General features: G+C 39.4%; 1 protein-coding gene across 3 annotated transcripts in view; it reads right to left on the reverse strand.

Moving 5' to 3' along the window:
• Positions 1-2,081: 2,081 nt before the first annotated feature.
• Positions 2,082-23,792, reverse strand: part of TRPC6 (transient receptor potential cation channel subfamily C member 6) — a 97,318-nt gene continuing 75,607 nt past the window's right edge. For 2 of the 3 annotated variants that reach the window (XM_074372932.1, XM_045509014.2), the window contains exons 5-13: positions 23,171-23,387; positions 18,383-18,616; positions 16,124-16,388; positions 14,457-14,652; positions 13,290-13,493; positions 11,446-11,520; positions 4,570-4,653; positions 3,117-3,192; positions 2,082-2,428 (exon numbers count right to left, since the gene is read on the reverse strand). In XM_074372932.1, coding sequence (XP_074229033.1) covers positions 2,277-2,428; positions 3,117-3,192; positions 4,570-4,653; positions 11,446-11,520; positions 13,290-13,493; positions 14,457-14,652; positions 16,124-16,388; positions 18,383-18,616; positions 23,171-23,387 — 1,503 coding nt within the window. In that variant the 3' untranslated portion in view covers positions 2,082-2,276. Of the gene's footprint in view, positions 2,429-3,116; positions 3,193-4,569; positions 4,658-11,445; positions 11,521-13,289; positions 13,494-14,456; positions 14,653-16,123; positions 16,389-18,382; positions 18,617-23,170; positions 23,388-23,792 lie in introns of those variants that run through there. The other variant, XM_074372934.1, reaches the window with a different exon arrangement.

Here is a 23,792-nt window from a genome sequence, read left to right on the forward strand (position 1 = left end):
TCCCTGGCAAAGTTTTCAGCAGATGGTAGATTCTGATGATTCATTTTTATATGCCTTGTAAAGCCATTTTGAATTTGTGTTATTTCTTGGTTTCAGGGTCATGAGATCAGCAGAGTAAAACCACGCATTGGGGTACAAAATCCGGGACTTCATTCTGTCCACTGGCGGTGGGTTCGCCACGAGGAACGGGCAGGGCTTGACTCGCAGGGAGCAGTGTGTGATCAGAGTGTCAGACAGCACTGTCCTAGCCTCTTTGTGGTCCCCAAACTTCCAGAAAGCGCCAAACCTCAGAGAAATATGAGGGAGAGCACTTTGGATAAACACATTTAAACTTCCTAATCACCGAATTCTAAAAGGTTAGCCTGACTGCAACATGAATGCAGGATGTAAAGCCACGGGTCTTGAGACTTTTGAAGGATGGTTGTGCTTTGACCACCCTTTGCCAATATGCCTGCAATTAAGCTCTTGCTGGAATTGTCAAAGCCTTTCTTAAAATATGCTCGGTGTCTCTTTTCATTGTCCAATGAAAAGGAAATCAGAAGCGATGCCAATCCAGCTGCCCTTTGAGGGAAATGTGTTGACGCCGGGACATTTAATTTTGAACAGGAACAGGTGGCGCTTGGTGGTAGCGCCTTTTACTGAGGAACCCATAGTCACGCCTGCTGCATTTCCTCAAATGCGTGTCTTGTCACGTCAACCCAACATAAAAGGCACTGAGGAATCTAAATATGCCTTCTAGGGTCTTCTAGAGTCGAGCCCGTCTGCTGCTGCAGAGCGCTCCTTGGCCCGGAGGCCGATCTCCCGCACGGCACAGCAGGCAAGCTTTGTGCATGTAGGTGACTTTAATTTGCCAATAGTGCATTTGGTGTGAGGTTGATTGGCTTTTACACCTTCTGATTCAAATACGGTCACAAAACGTTTGTGAACAGACATTTTCTGGATCACTGAATAACTTCTCAGTAAGCAGTACCCACAGACACAAAATCACCGAATACAAAATTCCAGCTAGATTTTCTGATCTGGTTACAGAAAGGTTCTTTGACTTAAACGAAGTCAAAGTTGGGGCTAAACAGGTTCTCTGTGACCATTTTATCCTTAAAATGATACTTAAAATGTGCATTGGAAGCCTCTCTTGACTGAATTTAAAGTAGCACTTCCAGTCGATGGCCAGCAGCATCTAAATGTTGAGTCTTTGAGCAGCTAAACAGATAAACCTTCATTTCTGTCTTTTAGTTTCACATATCACCTCTCATCATCAGTGAGTAATAGCAACCTCTTGGTCAGTGCTCACAAATGCAAATTCCTGTTTTATATATTTTGAGGGGAGGGAAGAATATACTTAGCGTAACAAGTAAGTATTTGTAAATGTCTTCAACACTATTTTCCTTTGCATTTGATGTCATATATGGGAATTCATGCAGAACGTCCCCCAGAAATGGCCCCAAACTGTGCTGTAACTAGAAAAGATAACCACACTTGTTTGTGGCTTTGATACTTCTCCGATAAAGGGCTCTTATCTGGCCAATAATTCTTCAGTCACAATGAAAAATGTGCCATAAAAAGCTTCTGAGTGTCTATATTGGCTGCAAAGAAAATAAGACAAGCACTTTATATGAGTGTGTGTGTGCGCGCGCACACACACACACACACACACACAACTGAACCATTTCCAGGGTTCGGTGAAGGAAGCATTTTTTCACTGGTAACTATAACATTTTCAGAGATGAAACAGAGAATTTAGGAAAGAATTCACCCCATTTTACACAGACATTATCAATCATATTCTGTGGGGACTAAGCAGGGTAGAGGATTAAACAGTATTCTCTAAACGGCAAGAGATTATTTTCCTCTAGACGTCAGATCTGGAAGTCACCATCAGGGGATCCACAGAGCAGTCGAGGAGGTGCCCGAAATCACAGCCAGAGGAAAGACCGCAGTCCGGAGTGTCTGCCCTGCCAGTGGCAACGGCTCCCAGGTGGACACTCCAAGCAGTCACGTCATCACGATAGTTACACCCAAGAAAGCAGTTTCCAAAACAAGCACCAGACACCAGGCATACTTTTCATTCACAACCTGCAACCTTTAGTCTGAACAATGAAGTTTAATCACCAAAAATATTAAATAGTAGCGTTCCAAATGAAAGCACGACCCAATTTATCTTTGAACATTTCCTTGTTTAAAAAGTAGTCACACTGGCACTTAAAAAAATAAATCAGAAAATAATATGGCTTCGAGTGGACAAATAAATATAAATTTTTTTAAAGAAAGTCTTTGCATTATCTATTGCTTTCCCCTTGATTTGGTTCCATCGATAATCTCTCCCCAAGTTTTCTGATAAGCTCTGCCAGGTCTTCTGAATTCTGAGTTTTTTCTTCAAGGAGTTCATAGCGGAGGCTTGAGATGTCCTGTTTAATTTCCTTCAGTTCCCCTTTGAAAAACAAGAGTGGTAAGATGTCAACTGTCAAGACATAACGCAGGGGAACCAGTGATTGTGGGGTGGATTGAAAGCAGTCTTAATTCCACACACACCTGTATTCCGAATCCTTTCAAGGGAAATCACTTTTTAATGAGGCAGGTTTCTATTTTCTCGGCTAAATATTTTGGTTAATGAAAAGGCTAGAGAGAGAACTTACAATAAATTCCTCCTAAAGTAAGTGAAAGGGAAGCACTGGTGGCAGAGGTTACGAGGTTTGGGGGCCACGGGCCTCACTGTCCTCAACCACTTCCTTGTCTCTCCAAGCCCCCCCCCCAAATAACACAGCCCGGTCTCCCCATCCACGGGTCCCACATCCGTAGACACGGAGGGCGGACTGCGGTGCTGACTCCATCCTACAGAAGGGACTTGGGATTTTGGTATCCACACAAGTCCGGGAACCAAACCCCACATATACCAAGGATGACTGACGTTACCTATCTAAGCAGTGGCATCCGCTCCCAGCTGCGGGGAAATAGCCTAGCTCCCCAGTAGGGGGCGGGGTTGATGGTTGGTGAGATCCCACCTTCTCCCCTTGAGGCTCACCCCTCCCTCGCCCGTCTCTCCAGCGCTCCCCCAGCTCAGGCCCCAGCTCAGGCCCCAGCTCCCGCTCGGGGCTGGCTTGTCCCTGTGTTCAACTCACCTTCATTCACCTCATCACTCTCCTTATCTATCTGGGCTTGCAATACATATCTTTTAATGAGCCTCTTCATTATTTTCTAGACAAAAAAAAAAAAAAAAAGGAGAACTCCGTCTCAGTTTTATGTTCATGGTAAATCTCTCATTTGGAATTGTTTCTGAGTCTTTCTCTTTAGTAAGCAGTTTTAGAAGTCCTAGCTATGAAAGAAGAAGATGATCAGTCTGGTAAGGAATGCAAACTATCTCCAGATTTTAAAAGCAATTTTCACATCACCAGGGCTAATGACTCAAAAGTTAATTCTTGAGGAAAGAGTGAGGGTTAGAGCAAACATCTAATCCTTGATCTTCATTGCTTGTCTTTTACTTGAAAGGTTTTAGAGCAGGACACGGCCTTTCCGCTGGGCGGGTCAAGGGTGAGCATTTCTGAGTGTGGAAATGGAAACGTCAGTAAATGTGCTCTGGTTTATGTTTTTTCCTCCCTTACCAAGAAATGTGATCAGTTTTGATTGCATACTTGCTAATCATTTAGGAATGACTAGTTTCAGTGTGGGACCTCGGCTTCTACCATGAGGATGTTTGCTTTTGCTACGCACTTTTCATGAAAAGTAAGAAGCTTAGCACACGTGCAGGGGTTCCTGAGTGGATGTACAGCTACACGAAATCTTACTGCCTAAGCCCAACGTTAAATGGTAGATAGTAAAATTCCAGTTCAAGAACTTATTCTAAGGATATAATTGGATACATGGACAAGTATGTTCATAGTAGTACTTCTTAGGGTGGGGAATGGCTCAGTGGTAGAGCGCATGCTTAGCATGCAGCAGGTCCTGGGTTCAATCCCCAGCACCTACATTAAAAAAAATTCTTTCTCAGAGTAGTACTACTTATAATAGCAGAAAAAATAAACCCTAAATATCCATCAATAGGGGATGATTTTAATAAATTATCATATATTTGTACAAAGGAATACTATACACCCATTAAAATTAATATGAATATATTTTGTGAAGTGAAAAACTATTACTCACTATATAAGTATTATTAACTCATTTATATAATATTACATATACATTTCTAGAATAGTATTAAGCTATTTGTAAAATAATATACATACATATAATCATCTGGCACAATATCCACCAAAAGTAAGTAGTCTTTATTTCTCAGTGTGGGGCTTGAGGTGATTTTTACTCTCTTCTTTATGTTTTTTGTAAGAAAACATGAACATGTAGACTCTTAGTTCCATGATGCCAGGACTTCATCTATTTTTTTTTTTTTTTTTGCTTATGTATCCCTATTACTTAGAAAGTGCCTGGCACATGGTAGTTACTCAAATATCTTTTGAATTAGTGCATTATTTTGATATTGAGAAAATATAATAGTTCATTTTCATTTAAAGAATCATATAGGTTGAGTTTCTAAATGTTACAAATCACCAGACTTTAAACATTCATGCTTACCTGATATTGTCTCGGACGATTATTGAAACTATTTAACTGGAAATCTTCTGAGCTCCTTATGCTGGATTGTTTACTGTGCCCAAACTGTAATTTGAAAAGAATCAGAAATAGATCCTTATTTAACTGTTTAAACAATGTGATATTTATTAGTTACATATGTGAGCTGATAAACAGTCTCATATACACAACACGATCTTATCTATAGGTAGAACACCATTTTAGCTTTGTTTACTATTCTGTCTTACAAGACACATCATAGAGCCTTTAGGTGTGTTCAGCCTCTCAGTGGCTATCAGAGGTTGTCTGAGGATTCTCCTAGACTTCGTGGCTGTCAATCATGTCGTCACAAGAATCATGCTTTAACCTTCCCGCAGATACATCCTTGGTAGAGGAAGAGGCAAACAGGTTGGGAAAGTGGTGGCAGTGATCCTGGAAACCCATTGATGAGGGATCAACAGGCCAGCATGATTGACTACACCATCCACACCTGCAGCAGAGTGATGTGCATCCTGAAGAAACACCAGGGTGGGGGGGTGGGTAGAGCTCATGCTTAGCATCCAGGAGGTCCCGGGTTCAATCCCCAGTATCCTCATTAAAAAAAAAAAAAAAAAAAAAAAAAAAGAACCAACACCCGGGTAAGACTTTGTTGTGGAACAGAATTCAGGTACCAAGAAAGCACTAATAAATCCATTTGAAATTTAGGATCTGTAGAGTATTCTATCTGGGCAGCACTTTTCAAGTAATATATTTTCTTGAAGAGGCAAATAACAAAGAATTAAAGCACTTTTCAAGAAAGCTGGTAAAGTACCATATGAACACTCTAGGAGCACGATTAAAAACTCTTTAAGGTATTTTCTAAAGGGAAAAATGGTTTTCCAAAGAAATAAGTAGGAGAAACGGAGCAAAACACAGCATCTCCAAATATGTATTTTGGGGGATGCACAACGTTTTCCAGGAGAAAAGAAACTTCAGGACTACATACCAAGTCAGCCAAGATTTATATCTCCCAGTGACATCTAAGTTGCTACAAGTAAAGCTCAATGAGATTGGGTTAAAATCCTTGACTTAACTTCAATGCGTTGACACTTTAAAAGGCCACACGCTGAATTAGAGTAGCTATGCACACGTACATCCATTAAACAGGTGTGAGCTGAGTGTCCTCTATATGTCATGCCTACCTGTGCTGGGCTCTGGGTACTTAATCCTCCACATAAATAATTATGATCTAGCTGAGTGATAGTAACAGGAAAAATATGGCAAGGCGGATGTGACTCATAGCAAACAACATACAGTCGTGAAGCTGTTGTTAAGATAGCATCCTTTTCTGTGGGCTTTTCCCTTTTTCTTTTACCTTCTCTAAAAGAGTCAGCAAAATGTATCTTTTACTTTATATTAACTTAAAAAAATTAAGATCAAATTATACAGTTGACCAAATTAGCCAGAGAGGCAGCTTGGGGTCTCCAGAAGAGCGCTTGACAGAAACCTGAAAATCCAAATCTGTCTCGGCCACAAGCTGGCTGCGTGTGGCTCACTAGGGGAGAGGCCGAAACTCTGATCTCTTCTGCCAATGAAGGGGCTCTTCTAGCTGACCTCTCTAGTCCTTCCAGTCCTACTGATTTATGAATTTGTGAGACCTCCATCATATTTTAATAATTTATGAATTTGATGCAACCTCCATCATATTTTAATAATATGGTTATTAATATTTATTTTAAATCATATAATTATTCCTTTATTTTTATAATGGTAGAGTTATTCCTGGCTTTCAAGCTCTGATTTATGCCTTAAGGACATCATTAAACACAATAACCAGAGTCAAGTCACTTTCATCTGCCAGTTTTTATGATAAATCATGGAGGGTGAGGGCAGGTTCAGAACTGGACAGAAAGGATCTAGGTAAAGGGAATCTTTGGGTGTCATGCCCACCCCTTCATGAACTCACAGCCTCATGGTTGTGAATCATGGTTGCAAATTGCATGGTTGCCCAATGTTTATGGCAGCACTAGTTACAGTAGCTAAGGCATGGAAACGGCCCAAATGTCCAATGCCAGACGACTGGATAAAGAAGATGTGGCATATTTATACAATAGAATACTACTCAGCCATAAAAAAAATAATAAAATAATGCCATTTGCAGCAACATGGATGGACCTGGAGTTTGTCATTCTAAGTGAAGTTAAAGCAGAAAGAGAAAGAAAAATGCCATGTGATATCACTTATATGTGGAATCTGAATCAAAAAGGACACAAATGAACTACTTATTATTCATACCATCTAGATGATTGATTTCTTGAATATGTGTAAGCACATTGGACTGTCCTTTATGATTGGATTACTGCATTCTGTTGATTCTTATTTTGTGGTTGGCTTTTAATTCCTTTGATAACTATGTAAGTTTAAAAAGCTAAAGCTCTAAATTGTTCTCAGAAACAATGAACAGTACATATATGTAAATTTTAAAATATGGGCAGCATATTGTATATATGTACTTACATGCAATATATTGCATATGTGCAGTCAAATTGTATCAATTTTACCTAATAAAACTGAAAAATGAAAAAAAAATGGCACGGTTGCAATTTGACATCTCCTTTCATTAGAGGCCACTAACACATCCAAATGGCGTTCATGAAAATAAGAAAGTGAAAAATTACACTTCTTTGGGATTTTTTTAGAGATGAATATGTGGACCTTAATACCTGATGTCTAAATCATCCCAAATTAAAGCCTCTCTACCACACACCATGCCTACGGCAATAATCCTTTAAAAAAAAAACTCACAGTAACACCACACAGGACTTTTTTCATTTGCTTTTTTCTAATTTAAGGCCTTTGGGTTTGTTATTCCCCGTTCCTGAAACACTCTTTTCCCAGCTCTCTGCCTGGCTGACTTGCTTTGCCCGATCCTCTGGATTTTTAGCTTAAAACAGAGCTTCTCACTCAGACGGCTTTCTCTGCCCACTCCATGAAAAGACAGATCTTGAGCAAGGGAGGCCTTCCTTGTGTATGCTCCACAACATGCTCCACGATTGACAATTATGTATTCATCCGCCTAGGCACCGCGGAAGGGGGCACTTTCTTAAGTTCAGCTTCGGGTCCCCAGGGCCAGCACTGCCCAACAGATGGCAAGTGCTCAAAAGTTGTTGGCTGGTGAACCGAAGGAAGGAGGAAGTGCACTTGGGTCACTAATGGAATTCGCTTGGTTTCTGGGCAGCTCGCTATACAAGACAGGCTATATAACCTGGAGTCATGAACCAGATGGTTGCAGCTCAACCACATGGTGAAGATATGTCTGAAACAGGGAGAATTGGTTTTAAGACCGGAGGCAGACATCTTGCAAACTAACACATTGGATGGCACAGAAGCTAACAGTGCCAGGAAAGCCAGAAAATGCTATTCTATTCATTTGAGAATGGGCATAATTGTGGGTTTTCCAGAGTGTGGCTCTCGAAGGGCCAATGATCGCAGCTACAGATTTAGCATAACACCCAGCTGCCCTTTGCATGCGCTCTGTGGGTAGAGTCCGGGGATTTCTCAGTTGCAACATTCTTTGACATTCTTGGCTGGGTAATTCTTTATTGTCGGGGGCTTCCGGTGCATTGTATCACGTTTTCCAGCCTCCCTGGCCTCTACTCCCCAGATGCCAATAACCGCTCCCCTCTCCAGTTGGGACCGCCAAAAATGTCTCCAGGTATTACCAGAGCCCTCTGGGCTGCTGGTAGTGGGGAGTCAAAATCACTCCTCCTTGGGAACCACTGGTCTGCTTAAATGGTGTATGATTAAAGACTTCTAAATTCATTTGGATCATTTTTATGTGAATAATTCTGCTCTAAATCTATATATGAATTTGGATGCAAATGCAGTATTTGTTCAGTAAAAATTTCCAATCAGTTTCTAACACATAGTAAATCTTCAACAAATACATGTTTAAAAATTGAATAATACAAAGAAACAGCAGGTAAGAAGAAACTTACCCAATGGTGCAAAGAAGCATTACTACCACTTGGTGGCAGAAAATTCTAATTTATATCTGTTTTGATGCACAGCTACTAAAATAGACTGGGAACTTGAGGGAATTCAGTTGACAATATGCACAGTGTCTAAACCTTAGTGATCTGGGCATTTATCGAGGGTTCTTACTGAATGTGTGATGCGATGGGAGTGGGGGAGGGTGCTTGCTGAGGGGAAGCAGGAGGGACTGGGTCTAAGCTTTGTTCCTGCCTCATGTGGAGATACACACTCCGATTCTGAATGAAGCACCTCTGATTCTTTTTTTTTTTTTTTAATACCTTCTGCCACATTTCCTGCACTCTTTTTGTTTTCTTTTCTCACTTCCTGCTAATTAGCTTGATTTTAGCATTTCTCATCTTGTAGCTTCACTGCAGTGTTAGAGGGATGCACACCTAACAACTTGTTTGTTCTTAATAAGAGGGACAAGCAATTCTCAGTCTTGGGAATTTATTATGCTGCTGGACGGAGCAACAGTTCTGGGCGTCTCCCACTCCCCATAAGCAGGGACTGGCCTGAGGCTGGGGTCAAAGCAGGGCACTGAACAGGCAGAGGCAATACGATGAGTCAGCAGGGGATGCACATGTGAAACGAAGCCACGTGGTACAGGACTCAGAGAAGCTCCTGTTTTGGAATCAAGCAGATGTGGATTTGAATTCTGGGTCTGCCATGTGGCTGAAATGGGACTTTGGGCAGGTCATTTCCCCTCTATTATCCTCAGGGTTCTCCTGTATAAAATAGGGAAAATAATATGACCTACCTCCCAGAGCTAATGCGGGGATTACAGAGCTGAGGTGTGTAGGATGCGGAGCTTGAGAGATAGTAGGTGTTCTCCGAGTGTCAACGGCTATTAGCATAAAATAGAAGGATAAATATCTACGCTGTGGCTTTAGGACAACTTCATGGTTAGGTTTAATCTGCTCTATTTTTTTTTTCTGGAGATACTTTGCTGAATATTACTTTTAACCGGTCCATGAGTAAGTCATTCTGGGAATGACCTTTTCCCTAAAGAGCACGGCCATGGAGGGGAAGCTGAGGGGACGTTCCAAGATGCAGCTGATCGAAATCCTTGAAGCAGCCTCTCTCTTGAAAGACATGAGCGGTACCTCCCCACGGCTGCCACAACAGTCACTCAAAAGGGTTCAGCTGACATTGGAATCCACATTCTCTTGATCCACCACCGGGATCAGACACCACAGGCTTAGTATAGCCCTTAGTTTGTTTCCATCTGGGATTGAAATACACTCTATCAGAAAGTGTAAAGTAATCCAAGCCTTGGTTAAAAGATATAAAATGTGTTTGTTGGATGATTGAAACAAATTTCAATTTTCTATGTGATTGAAGAAACCCCAAAGAAAATAAAGTCGTTTGACTAGAAAGATATTATAGTTTCTATTAGAAAGGGGGAAAAAAGGCATTTTGATTGCCCTTGAATTTTTCTCATATGTGTTCAGTGATTTACTGTCATCGTGTAGTCATCATACTTCCAACCCAAGTAGTTTCTTGCTGGAAACCTATAAAATCCAGCTCACCCTGACCTATTTGTGAAACATCTTTATTGGGTTATTTATAAGCAAATCACAAAATGAGCCACTTCTCAATAATGAGTACTTCACGTTTGTGTAAGAGTGTTTGTCATCTGCAAAGCATCGACTGAATCCTCATGACAATCTAGTGTGATGGGTTGTACCGTTTGATCATGCTCATTTTGTAGATGAGGAAGTGAAGGTTCAGAGAAGTTAAATGAATTGCGGATGGAGCAGAGATGGGATGAGATCCCCCTCTTCTGACTACTGAGTTCAGTGCCCTTACTAGATCGATACTGCATCGAGACTTAAGAGTATTCCTGTTTTGTTGGAGGAGGTAACATACTTAGCTTAAAAACAAAACCTAATAGCACCCTTCCTTGGCATTTGTGTCCCATGGGGTGACCCTGCAGCCCAGTTCTGGCTAATTAGATACAATAACAAGAATTGTTGGAAGGCGGGCGGTGGCAGACTCCGCTGGCTAGCGTGGCCCACTTTCCCTTGGCCCTACTCCCTCTTCAGGCCGGAAAAGTGGGTGTGACATCTGGAGGTGAAGCTGTCGTCTTGCCCCTGACGATGACAAAAACTCTAGGAGAATCAGAGATTCACCCCTGACAACGGTCCTGCACCGCCAGCTCTGGAGAGTTAAATGAGAGGGGGAGAAACAACTGCCTGGTTTACAACAGCATGATTTTGGGTTTGTTTGTTTGTTTGTTTAATGTGTAACTGAATGCAAGTCCTATCTGTACATTGCATTTCTCCTTATTAATTCACATATAATTTCCCTCAGCAACAAGCATTTATTGCACCCCTACTATGTGCCTGCTGCAAGAATGAAGCAAAAGTCCTCCTCATCGGGGATGCTGCCCCTCCAAACTGGGGAGCTCACGCAGCTGCACTCACTACAGTAGCCGCTGGATTCTCAGGGGGTCTTTTTTGACAGCTTCTTGATTACTGACAAGTAGGGAGGCTCTGCTAGGTGTGCATGGTCATCACTGGGCTGCCGAGAATTAAGTTAATTGTATCTCCATCAAGTCCCCAACAGACCCCTCTATTATTTCAATTTTTCCTTCTTTACATCACAACTCCTATATCCCGTCACCCATAAGTACCCCCCGATATGTGTTTAGTATCTGTCTTAAACATCCACATCATTCTTTTTGCTGATTAATTGGACATAGACTTAATTCCCCCCTCTCAATAACAGATTCTTTGAGTATTGTTAAAATACTTCTTTAATGTGTATACTGTTTCTTAAAATTGCTTCTGAACTTTTGTCCTTTTCTCTGAAAAGATAAGCCTGATTCCATGCGTGCCTTCGTTTTTTTTTTTTCGATCTTACCTGTTTTTTGTCAAGTGATAATTTTGAAAGGTCTTCGTGGCTTCCCAAAATTCCAAATTTCTTTTCTTCATTTCTCTTTTAAAGACAGAGAGTTAAATGAGTACAATCACCAACTGGACAATTGGAATAATAAAATGAATTTCACTCTTTCTTTACTCCATATTTTCAAAGCCATCTGGTCTAATTCTCCAGCAAGTTTCAATGAGAGAAACAGTCTTATTGGGGTCTTCCCTCTGGTGAGTACTTAGATATTTCCTTTGGACACTGAGTTGTCTCAGGATGTAGTTCTAATCACACCTGTAAATTACACTCTTAATAACATTAAGTGAGGGAAATTTTTGCCACTCAACCCACTGATTTCTGTAAGTTATACATTTGGGAGAGCATCAAAGATAGCATTTCCCCCCAAAATTCCTATACAAAATAACCATAATATATTTAAAGAGGTCTTTAGAATTCTCAAAGCACTTTTTACATATTTATCTGATCTGATCTTCAGGGTGTAGATGTAATTTTTATTCCCACTTTAGATTTGAGAAAATTGGAGCTCAGGGAGCTTAACTTGAGAATTTCAAGTAGTAATTAGCAAATACAGCAGAAATTAGGACGTTTCCTTTTTATTCAATGATAGAATCTTATAATTGCAAAGAAACTTTACAATCATTTGGCTCTGCTGCCCACCCAGTGTAGGAAAATCTATAAATTCCTAATGTAGGTCATTCCAGCATTTATTGATTACTTGCAATATTGGGGAGCTCACTACTTCATAAGACAACCTACCACTCTGTTGGGCAGATCTTGTTACACATTTGTTTTTACATAGAACTCAGATGGAACTATTTGCAACTTCTGCCCATTGCCTCTCTTCCTATTTTTGAAGGAAAAAAAGCCAATGTGTTTCCTTGTCAAAATTGGGAACTGTAAAGATACTCATTTTTTGCTCTTCAGTCGTCAATTTGCCTTTCTACAGATGAAGCAGCCAGCTCCTTCACTTCCCTTCACAGGACACCATATCCACACCTGTCCCCTTCCTGGCCCTCCTCCTCTGGAGGCATCTGGTCTCTCAGTGCCCCTCCTGGATGTAGAGTTCTCTACCCCGAAGACTCCCTTGCAGAGAGTAACCTCCCCACCCACATGCATTACCCACAGCATTCCACACGCTCTCAGTGAAATCCTCTGCACGGTTCTGAGCACACTGCGATCATTCTGCTCCCTCATCTGAGCACTTTTATGACTTCTTAAGATTACACTGCCTCATGGGATAAATGTTTCCAATGAGTACCTTAGATTTTTCTTTCTTGAACTACTTAATACCGAGCCTGGTGTCCCACATTACACGTGAGCGATTGATTTCAGAACTTTTCAGTGTACAAGTTACCTAAAAGTCTGAGAGTTTCCCCCAAGTCATAATCAGCTAGCTGTGTATACTGAAGGTGCAAAAAATTGAAGCTGTACAAATGGAGGTATATAAATATACCTGGCTGTATAAACTGAAGGTGAAGTGAGGGGCGTGTAGCCACAAGAGCAAAAATGGGGCCCAGAATAGCACTCCCTTTCAGTACCCACTCCGGATAATGATATATATTATTTCAGTTCTATTGCATGAATCTTTCTTATAGCTTTAAGTAGGAAATGTCCAGTGTGCACCTATTAAACGGACACAAGCCGAAGGCCTGCCCCTTTAGGTAAGTGACTAGGTACCTACTCCTATAGGCAAGTGACTCCGTTTGGGGATGGGTGGGCATGACGGATAACGCACTTCTTCTTTACAAAGGGGTGGGGTATGGTGGTTATAATGGTCTCCGCGTTAAAAAATACAATTTTAAATTATCAAGCCAAATCACCTTGTTCATTTCGGCATCCTCCTGGAAACCTTTTTTATGGCCCTGGAACAGCTCGGAAATCCACTTTTTAAGCCTCAGTAAGAGATAAAACAGGGACTTTGGACTTGGCACCAGGTTGAAGGGAACAGGAAGAGTTCTTCCCTCCTCAAAGTAGGAAAACCAAAGTTTGGCCCTTGCAAATTTCCATTCCACATCAGCATCGTCCTATACAGATAAACATGACAGTTTAGCAAGGAAACACGTGCACAGAATCACTGCGATGCTTCTAACACTGTGTGGCTGGATGGCAGTAATGATACCTACACACACTCTCAGACCCCAAAGCCTTCTCCAAGATTTTTTCAAAAATGTTAATGTACTACTCACACACTCTTTCCTACATCTGCCTAAATTTTTATCAAACTTAACAGAACTAAACATCTCAAAACTTGCATGTGTTTATAAACACACTGAAAGATATCAATGTATTTTCCTACATTCTGAAAGACACTCTGAACGATTATTCACTCTCTTATTCTGCAACAGATCACTACTTTGATTAATTTGGGACACCAAGATTTCTGGAATAAAAAATTTACACTATCACTCTTAATTTGAGAAAGGGTCAATTTTGGACATCACTCAAAAAAAGATTTGGAGAATAGTGGTAATCGTAAGCAATAATTTTTGAATAAAATGTAAATTTATGCTGATATAGCATTTCTAAAGTACTTTAAATCATAACAATAAATCACACACTTCTCCTCCATATACCTTATATCCCACCATACCCAGAGATGATGTATTTGAAAGCAAAGTGTTAAAATTTTCTAAAGCACTGAAGATAAAGTATATAAAAATTATAGATATTCTGTGCTCTAAAGTCTGCAAAGAAGTCAGTAATACCTGAAACTAACATTGTAAATTGCTTACATTTCAGTAAAAAATAAGAATTAAAAAAATTTCCAAAAAAAACCCTCATAGCACTATACAAAAAAAAGAAGTTATTTTTACAGTGTTAATTAAAAAAAAAAAAAGCATCTTTTAAAAACCCTAAAAAAAAAGAAGTGTATAAAAAGGGAAAGAACAGAGGGAAAGCAGTCTATATTGTCACCACCACTGCCGAGTTGATTCTTGGAACAGTTAAAACATGTAGGCATGTGGTATACAAACGTGTAGAGATTATACCTCAATTTCCTGGAATGAACTGTTGATCATTGCAATCAACATATTTAGCAGAACAATGACCATCGTAACATTGTACACTCCGTAAAGAACATAACCGATGTTTTCAATGAATTTGTGATTATAGTTGATGACTACTGATTTCACTTCAGAAAGTCCAAATATAGCCCAAAACAGTGTCTTAAAACTCTCCTCCACTCTGGGGAAAAAGAAGGCGAGAAGGGAAATGATAAAGTGTACAAATAAACGACAACGGTACTATAATAAAAGTGAGTTGATTTAGTGCCTTTGAAAATTAGTAGGTATTCATAAGCAAATTCTTTAATTCCCTGAATCTCGGTTTTCTTTTCTGTAAAATGGGTACAATAACTTTCTTTCTAGGATTGTTGCAGGATGAGGTAATAGTGTTTAGAGGAAGCACATAGCTCACTATCTGGCACATAATAAGCACTCAATAAATGCTGGCATAACTTCATAACCACAGATATTAACATTTAAATAATCCATAGCTTTGGCAATGGAAGTGTTAACTTTCTTAATAAAAATGATGCAATTTATTATTTGGGGGTTTCCTGCTCAACTATTTATTGGCTATTAGTGGTTTCCTTCCACTAATAGCCAATAAATAGATAATAATAGTACATGTCTTAAGATATCTTGAGGAAAATAGGACAATATAAACATAGCCAGTGTCACCAAAATCACTGACATGTCTTAGGAATTTTAATGTTTTAGGCGTAATCGTTGACCACAGCTAAGCCCCTCTGCTTAGCCTGGGTGGTTTCATTTCTCTGATAAACGGAACTTTACAGGACTATGCACAACAATAACGTATGCTTCGGCCAATATCTCTCATTGTAACACTGAATACCTAAAATCTGAGTGATCTTTTCCAAACACACTTTATAAAAAAATAGTGTGTCAGTGGTGAACATAAGTCAAAACTCTTGTCACTTTTGATAACTCGGATCTTCTCAATGATTAAGATCTGACAAACTGAATCAGGAGGCAGCCGTTCTCATAGCCAGCACCCCAGGGATCTCTAGTAAGCACGGCACAGCAGTGAGGGCACGGATGCTGGGGTCAGTGGACGGGGGACCATGTCCTGGGTTTTCTACGTACTAGCAGCCGTGCGACATTCAGCATGTCATTTAACTTTTTTGAACTTCGGTTTCCTCTTTTTTGTGTGTGTAACAGCAGTAATAAAAGGATGTGTGTGAGGTAGTTCCTGGCTCTAAAAATGTTAGGTATTATTACTTAATATTAAGAAGGTACCTATATTTTTTAGTTCTTCCAACTCATTTTAAAATCCACTCATTTTGATTAACTATTATATATAAGAATAAATGAAAAACAAGTTTATTCTGTATAGCACAGGGCACTATATTCAATATCTTGTAATAACCTTCAATGAAAAAGAAGATGAAAACAAATATATGTATATATATGTATGACTGGGGCACTATGTTGCACACCAGAAACTGATATATTGTAACTGACTATACTTCAATAAAGAATAAATTTAAAAAATCCATTTGTTTTGCCAAAGAGTAACTGGAGATGAAGTCTTTATCAAAACATTATTTATCCCATCGATACATATGAACACTCTTAAGCTAACATTTATTTAGTCTGCAGTTGCCATGATCAAAATATCTGAAAGCACATACGTTGTGAAGGCTTCATTTTGTTTTGCACCAATATAGTAGGAGTAGAGGTTGAACATTCCAATCATAAAGGCCACAAACACCATGATGAATATGACCATGAACTTGAAGATGTCTTTTACTGTTCTTCCAAGTGATATCTGCAGAGGTCCAAAGCTTTCATTTGCTGGTAAAATGTAAGCTATTCTGGAGAAACTTAAGACTACAGCAATTGCATAAAGACCTTCAGATATGATCTGAGGATCAGAGGGGTCCCACTTTATCCTGGCTAGGAAAAAGGAAAGACAAGAGTTACGGTGAGTTTATTTAAGTGTTTTAATTGGGTAACTTCTATTCTGGGGAAGAAATATAATTGCATTAGCAATCCTGGTCCTGATGGAAGTCTCTTAATTTAAAGGGCTTCTTTAAGTGTCAGGTGTACTTGAGCTTCAGAATTTCTTGAGAAAATGACCACCCTGGTTTGCTGGCAATTTTCCACAAGGGTATAGCATAATGGTTAAGAGTTCAAATTAGGGACTCAGTATATGTTAAAATTCGGTTATCTATCCATCTAGCTCTCCTTCTAAAATCAACTGGAAAAACTAGTACAAGTTATTTAACTTAGTTTTATTTTCTCATATTTATAAATAAGATAATACTGCTCCTACCTCTGTCACCTGTTGTAAGAATTCAGTTAAGTCAACATACATTCAGCGTTTAGAAAGTGCTTGGCACTAAATAAATGGTAGCATTTACTATTTAATCTTAAACTATAATAAAAAAAAAAAAGGCCCTAAATAAATGATATCATTATTTAGTCTTAAACTGTAATTACACTGTAATGTAATTTTGGGCTTGTGGACTACTTGTAGTTATTTAAACTTATTAAAGTAATTTATATCGGTCACTCAAGTCTATTTTTATCATAAAAATATAGTAATAATTCATTTATGAACTTTTCTAGCATTATTACATCAGGTCATCAAAAACCTAATTAAGAAACCATTATGAAGAAAAATACAAAGCAGTGCGTAAGAAAGAGGAAAAAATGTAATTATAAATTTGTATTTGCTTATTTTCTGAGAAGTGGAATTAGGAAAGGGTACAATAAACTAATAAAAGCAATTTCCTTTTTATAGTGCTTTGAAAATAATTATAATATATAAAGAGATAACTTTGACTTAAAAATTCTGTATGTTAAAAATATTTGTTATAAAATAATGGCTCTATTCCCTATGTGGTACAACACATTCTTGTACAAAAGCCCTCCATTATGCACTAAAACTTGCTAATTAAATATTAAAATAACACAAAAAATTGATAATAAAAAAGAAATCCCTATGTGACATAGTCAATAAGCCCACAGAGATGTCAACTGAATGATAACTAATGTCTTACTAGAGGATTCTAAGTAAGTATTCAATGGGAATCTATTTTCCTCACCCCAGATTTCTGCAAGGAGAGATTTCCTCCAAGCAAATAACTGATCCTATTTCTATCCACTAGTCACTTTCTTTCTGGGGAGGTGGCATGACTTTTCACTAAATGACTTTATTGCTAAATAGGAACAGATAATCATGCATATTTGCTTCAGCTCCGCTCTTCTCTTGAGAATTCTCCCCTGGTCCTCCATGGAGGAATCTCACGTGATCATATACTTGCTGCCACACCCCCATCTGGGGAGGACTGCCCTGTCCATGGCTGTCTGGAATTTGGAGGGTACGTCTGCCTAAGCCTAGGGTGCGATATTACCGAGCCCGAGGCTAACAGACTCAGAATTATGTCACCCACTCTGAACTTTGCCAGTATTAGAGGTGGTGATCTGGCCTCCGTGTTAGCTTCTGGTTTTATTTCTCATCTATTTGAGAGCTTGGGTGAGAAAAAGGAGTGTCATTTGTTGGTAGCCCTCCAGAGCCTCCAATAAGTCCCTTGGCGTTCATATAGTTTACATGCCTTAAATGGAAATGGTACTTAAATGCGTACTATCTTTAATAGACAAGAGGAAAAAAAATAAACCCAAGACATAAACAGGCATTCTTAATGGAGTTTGGTAGTTAGCCAACTGATCCCAGAGATAAAGCGAGATGATTTTTATGATTAAGAGAGGTTTCCAGACAGAAGAAAAATCAAGGGAAAAGGTAGAAAGGGTGCTTCCTCAGATAAACTCTGAAGAAACTGGAAACTAACCAATTACTCTGAGAACTGAGTAGTAACCAAACATGTACTTTTATCAGAAAATCTTGCATTTCATGAACTCATGTTGACTGTGTGCTGTAAACTCACCCAAATTGTAGTATTTCACGTTGTCTCCCAATGTGACCTTTGTCAAGTCCTTCAAAGTATCATTTGCATCAATGATGCTCTGTGCTCTGGAAGCATGCCAGAATGCCATGAATCTCGCAATGAATGATGCTGCAAAGATTGCCAACATACCAAAATCAAGCATATTCCACAACTCAAACAAGTACTCCTTGGGGCCTTGAGTCCAGATTTCTTTACATTCGGCCCATATCATGCCTGCATTGGAGAGAGGTTAAAATACCAATTCAGTTTTATACATAGTACTTAATATTTGCAAATCTCAAACTCCCCGTTAATACTTGCCTATCCCTTTTCCCCCTGGTAGCCGTAAGTTTGTTTACTATGTCTGTGAATCTGTTTCTATTTTGTAGATAAGTTCATTAGTGTCTTCTTTTTTCTTTTTTTTTTTTTGAAAATGAATATACGTATGTGTGTGTATGACTGAAACATTGTGCTGTACACGAGAAATTGACACACTGTAACTGACCATACTTCAATTTTTAAAAATCAATTCAATTTCATTCCAGCCTTAGCTCTTCAATAAAAGAAAACAAATTTGAAAGTTTTAAGCCTGACATTCAAAACTCTTCAAAATGTGGCTTCATCCCACCCATCCAGCCATAGCTCCCATGTCCCCACAAGTTCCACAGTCCGACAATATCAAGCAATTTGACAAAGTTCACCAGGAGCCTTCAAACAACAAACATGTTTTGATCCATTAATTCTGTACATTAAAAATATATTTAAAGGATGTTCATCATAGAATTATTTATAATAATCACCTACAAACATACCCATACTCATACACTCAAATAGAAGTATTCATGGCACTTCCACAGATTATGCAGCCATTTAATATGATATTTTAATTACCATGGGATAATGGACACAAGAATGTATCTCACAGGGCTCCAGGAATTTAATTGGCCATGGGTCTCAGCTACCATGTTCTGAAGACTTTTGCCACTTTTGCCCCAAGGGCAGGCTTCCTGTTTTGAGTCAATCCAGCATTGCATTTGCCTCCTTGGCAGTTCACACTGGACATTAAGTTAAAAGTGCTCCTTAGGACCTGTTCATGTGAGGTGTCAACCAGCATGTCTCCCCCTGACCCCCGCCTCTCCATGTTCTTGCCAAACTTCCTCTCATTGGTCTGAGCTCACCACTCAGCCTTGTTGAGATCTCTTGGAATGTCAATTCCATCATGCAGCCTTCCAACTTTCTGTCTACTGAAAATTACATAAATTTGCTTTTTGTGATGAGTAATGTCAGTCTTTTCCCTCAAGCCAACCGGCATCTGACCTAAGTAGGCCACTTCTTATTAATATTTCCAGAAGGTACAACAACCTTCTTTCAAGAATAACTTCAAAAAGAAAAATAAATATCAGTGTCAGAAATTGAACCAGGAGGCTAACATATGCCATAACATATGTCCCTTCTGAGTTGTTCATTGCTTTCCCTTTAAATGAACACTGTGAAATGACCTCTGAATATCAAATGCAAAGGCTATTGGGGCCAATAATTCCAAGGAAAATGCTTTTATTCATAAAATTAAAAGCTTATATTATAGGTTTAGCTTTCTAAGTGAAAAAAGAAAAACTTCTGGTCTTTATAATAACATATTAGTATGGTGAGAGTGTATTATATTTGATAAAGAATAAAATTAACATTCATTATATCTAATCCCATTACATAAAAGTTAATGCTTTCGAAGTTTAAACCTGAACTGAAGTCATATCTTGCTTAATATGTTTTCAGTAGGAACACCACTTCCATATAAGACCTATGAACTCTTCATGAAGAATTTAATAATAATCATAGTTGTCTGTAATTTATTAAACATTTCCTATGTGCCAAGCACTGTATTATGCACTTTGCACATATAACACATTAAAAAAACCCCCTATAACTATAGGCTCTTAGCTTGAGATAAAGGCAATGTCCAAATGATCATTCTTATTTTAAATCAAATATTCAATGTAAAATATAATTTATTTCTTATAGGTTTATGGTATAAGGTAAATGTCAATTAAATTTGAAAAGAACTAGGGGAAAATCAAATTCCTCTTCCCTTCTTTACCTAAGGTTTACTTCGGTGAGGCAATTGACACGTTAAGACACCATCTATATTTCTCCTCAGAACACATCCAGGAAATGAAGTGATTCAGAAGTTTTGAATAACTCTCAGTGCTGCTGAATTACCTCATACTCATTTAAAACGACCATATGGAATCCAGCAATCCCAACCTTGGACATACATCCAGAGGGAATTCAACTTTGAAAAGATACATGCACCCCAATGTTCACAGCAGCACTATATACAATAGCCGAGACATGGAAACAACCTAAGTGTCCATCGACAGATGGCTGGATAAAGAAGCTGTGGTATATTTATACAATGGAATACTAGTCAACCTTAAAAAAGAATTTAAAAAATCCATTTGCAGCAACATGGATGGATCTGGAGATCATTATTCTAAGTGAAGTAAGTCAGAAAGGGAAAGAAAAATACCATAAGATATCATTCATCTTAAAAAAAAAAAAAAAAGAAAGAAAGAAAGAAAAAAGAAGACACTAATGAACTTATCTACAAAACAGAAACAGACTCACAGACATAGTAAACAAACTTATGGCTACCAGGGGGAAAGAGGGTGGGAAGGGTTTATAAACTGGGAGTTCGAGACTTGTGAATACCAACTACTATATATAAAATAGATAAAAAATAAATTTTCCTGTATAGCATAGGGAACTATATTCAATATCTTGCAGTAACCTCTAATGAAAAAGAATATGAAAACAGTTATATGTATGTATATGTATGACTGAAACATTCTGCTGTATACCACAAACTGACATATTGTAACTGACTATACCTCAAAAAAACCCTAAAAAAAAATTAAATGATCATATGGTAATTTGTATAGTGCTTCATAATATTTTGAATGATCATCCTATCAGCCCCAGTATGAGGAAATCAAGAGGACATCCCCTGCCCTAGAAGTGACATAAAGCTGACAGCTGATGCTTCTCCAGGTCACTGGGGAGAACCACGCTTACAGACCCCCAACGGCTTTGTGTAGAGATTCCTTGAGCCCTCGCCCCTTAGCACTCTCCACATATCAACTCTGGGTGACTTCATGCACAGTCAGGGCCTTATGAGGATTGCCAACACTTTATCCACAGCCTGGCTTCTCCCGGGGCTCGCATTTTCTGTTATTGAGCGGACATCTTCACCTGGAAATCCCATGGGCGCTTCAAAGTCAGTAACAACCCAAACTTACCAGCTTTTCATCCTGCCAGGCTCAAGCATGATCTTCCCTCTACATTCTTCCTCTTAGAGAACTGCAGTCCCCACCTTGTAACCCAAGGCAGAACCCACAGCCCTCCCTTTCCACATGCAATATATCACCACGTTCTCTGAAGTGCATCCTTTAAGAAGCTCCCAAGTCCTTTCCCCCGTCCCCTGGGTTCTGGGCCTCCTGCTTGTCCTCACGGGGATCACTTCACTTGTCTCTCAGCCTTCAGGCTCACCCCTCCTCAAAGCCACCCTCCACCTCACAACTGCTGTGACCTTTCTAAAATGCAGCGGGTCACATCACCAGCAGCTAAAAGTCATCCTCTGGCATCTCACTGCCCTGACCTCCCATCGCCCACATCCACCAACGAGCCTGTGCTCCAGCTCGGCCTAACTCATAACATTGCAAGTGGACCTAATTCCACATCTTTGCAGCTAACATTTTGCATCCATGCCTCGCAGTGTCCTTACTCCCCACTAAACTCTCGGTCGGGTTAACATTTCCCAATCCTCAAAGCCTCAGGCTGAACATGCTGTCCAGGGAGGCCTCCTCTGTCCCTCCCTCATCCCACCCCACTGAGGTTTAGGTGCCAAAACTGTGTGTGTTCATAACACCCTCACAGCCCCTCAATTATAGTGTCTGCCACGTAGGTTTTCTTTACTGATTTACTTACTGATCAGCCCCCACTCCTCCCACGAGACTTAACTTCCTTGACCGTAAGGACTGGAATTCATTCACTTCAGTAAACTCATCACCTAACAAGGGCACTTTCCAAGGCAGCTGTTAGGTATTTAACAGCTACCGAATTTACTCATTCATAAATATCCAATAGAAAGATCTTTTTTATTTGCACTGTATTTAATGACAAGCCACATGGATGGCTGATTCTAAAGACAAACAGCCTAGTAATGAAGACTGTATTCCCTCTGCTTCACTAACTGTCTGGGAGACCTAAAGCAAATCACGTAACCCTCACGTTAATGCAGCAGTGTACACGTTATTATTATATTACAGACTAGAATGCCGAGGCACAAAGAGACTGCGTGATGTGATGTATGTAAACTGCCTTGAACAGCTCTTGGTACATAGCAGATGTTCGATAAATGTGAGTGGCTCCTACCTTCCGGTTCTATTAAATCTCAATATAAAATCATGTGGTTGTTTTTAAACTGGAAGTTACCGCCCTCCCAAAGTATGAAAGGCAGTTTTTCATCACTGGCAGGGTTTGATTAATACTATACTGTCCCTTTTCTTCCCAGGTTTTTCTTAGGGATCTAAAAAGCACGTGGCATGTGAGCAGACTGTGGCGTCGACAGTGAGCTCACGATAACTGAACTTTACAACCACAAAGCACGTCTTGTCTGTGTGGAGCACTGTATCCTGCTGTAAGCATTCGTTATCACTGATGGGTGAGGACAGTGTCGTTCAGTCCTACTGCGGAGGCTGCGAAAACAAATGACAGAAAAGCAGTCTTTACCTATTACCCAGGATATAATGAGCATCTCCATCCATGAGAAGCAGGATGTTTTCATCCTGAACAGCTGTTTTGCATTATCTGTGCTGGTTTCATTAGGAAGGAGTTTGGTGCCTTCAAATCTGTCAGCTGCATTCATGACTAGCAGTCCCAGAAAAATGGTGAAGGAGGCTGCGTGGGCCACAAACTTCATGAATGGTCCTCGCATTATCTTTGCCATCTGCCAAGACACACGCCAACAGGAAATCTTAGCTTTGTTTGGTATGCTTTGCAAAACACATGTGTATACACCAGAATAAACATCTGTACACTCCAATGTTCTGCTAAGATAATCATGCAGCTATAAAAGTTTCATCATATTACTCATCTACATATGCTGATATTCTGGACTGATAATTTAATAAATTAACTTTTTTACTTAATGACATTTAGGTTCTTAAAATATTATATATAATACTGATAAAATACTATTTTATTAATATAATCATGACAAAGGGCAGAGTACAGTATAACAGTTATTCATGAAAGGCAAACTAGTTTGGTGGGCACGACACACTGAGGAAGCAGCAATGAACATATTCAGTGGAGTCTCCCTTGCAGTGTATACACCCTGGGCTGATATTTG

Source organism: Camelus bactrianus, chromosome 10 (genome assembly GCF_048773025.1).
Source record: "Camelus bactrianus isolate YW-2024 breed Bactrian camel chromosome 10, ASM4877302v1, whole genome shotgun sequence".
NCBI lineage: Eukaryota > Metazoa > Chordata > Mammalia > Artiodactyla > Camelidae > Camelus > Camelus bactrianus.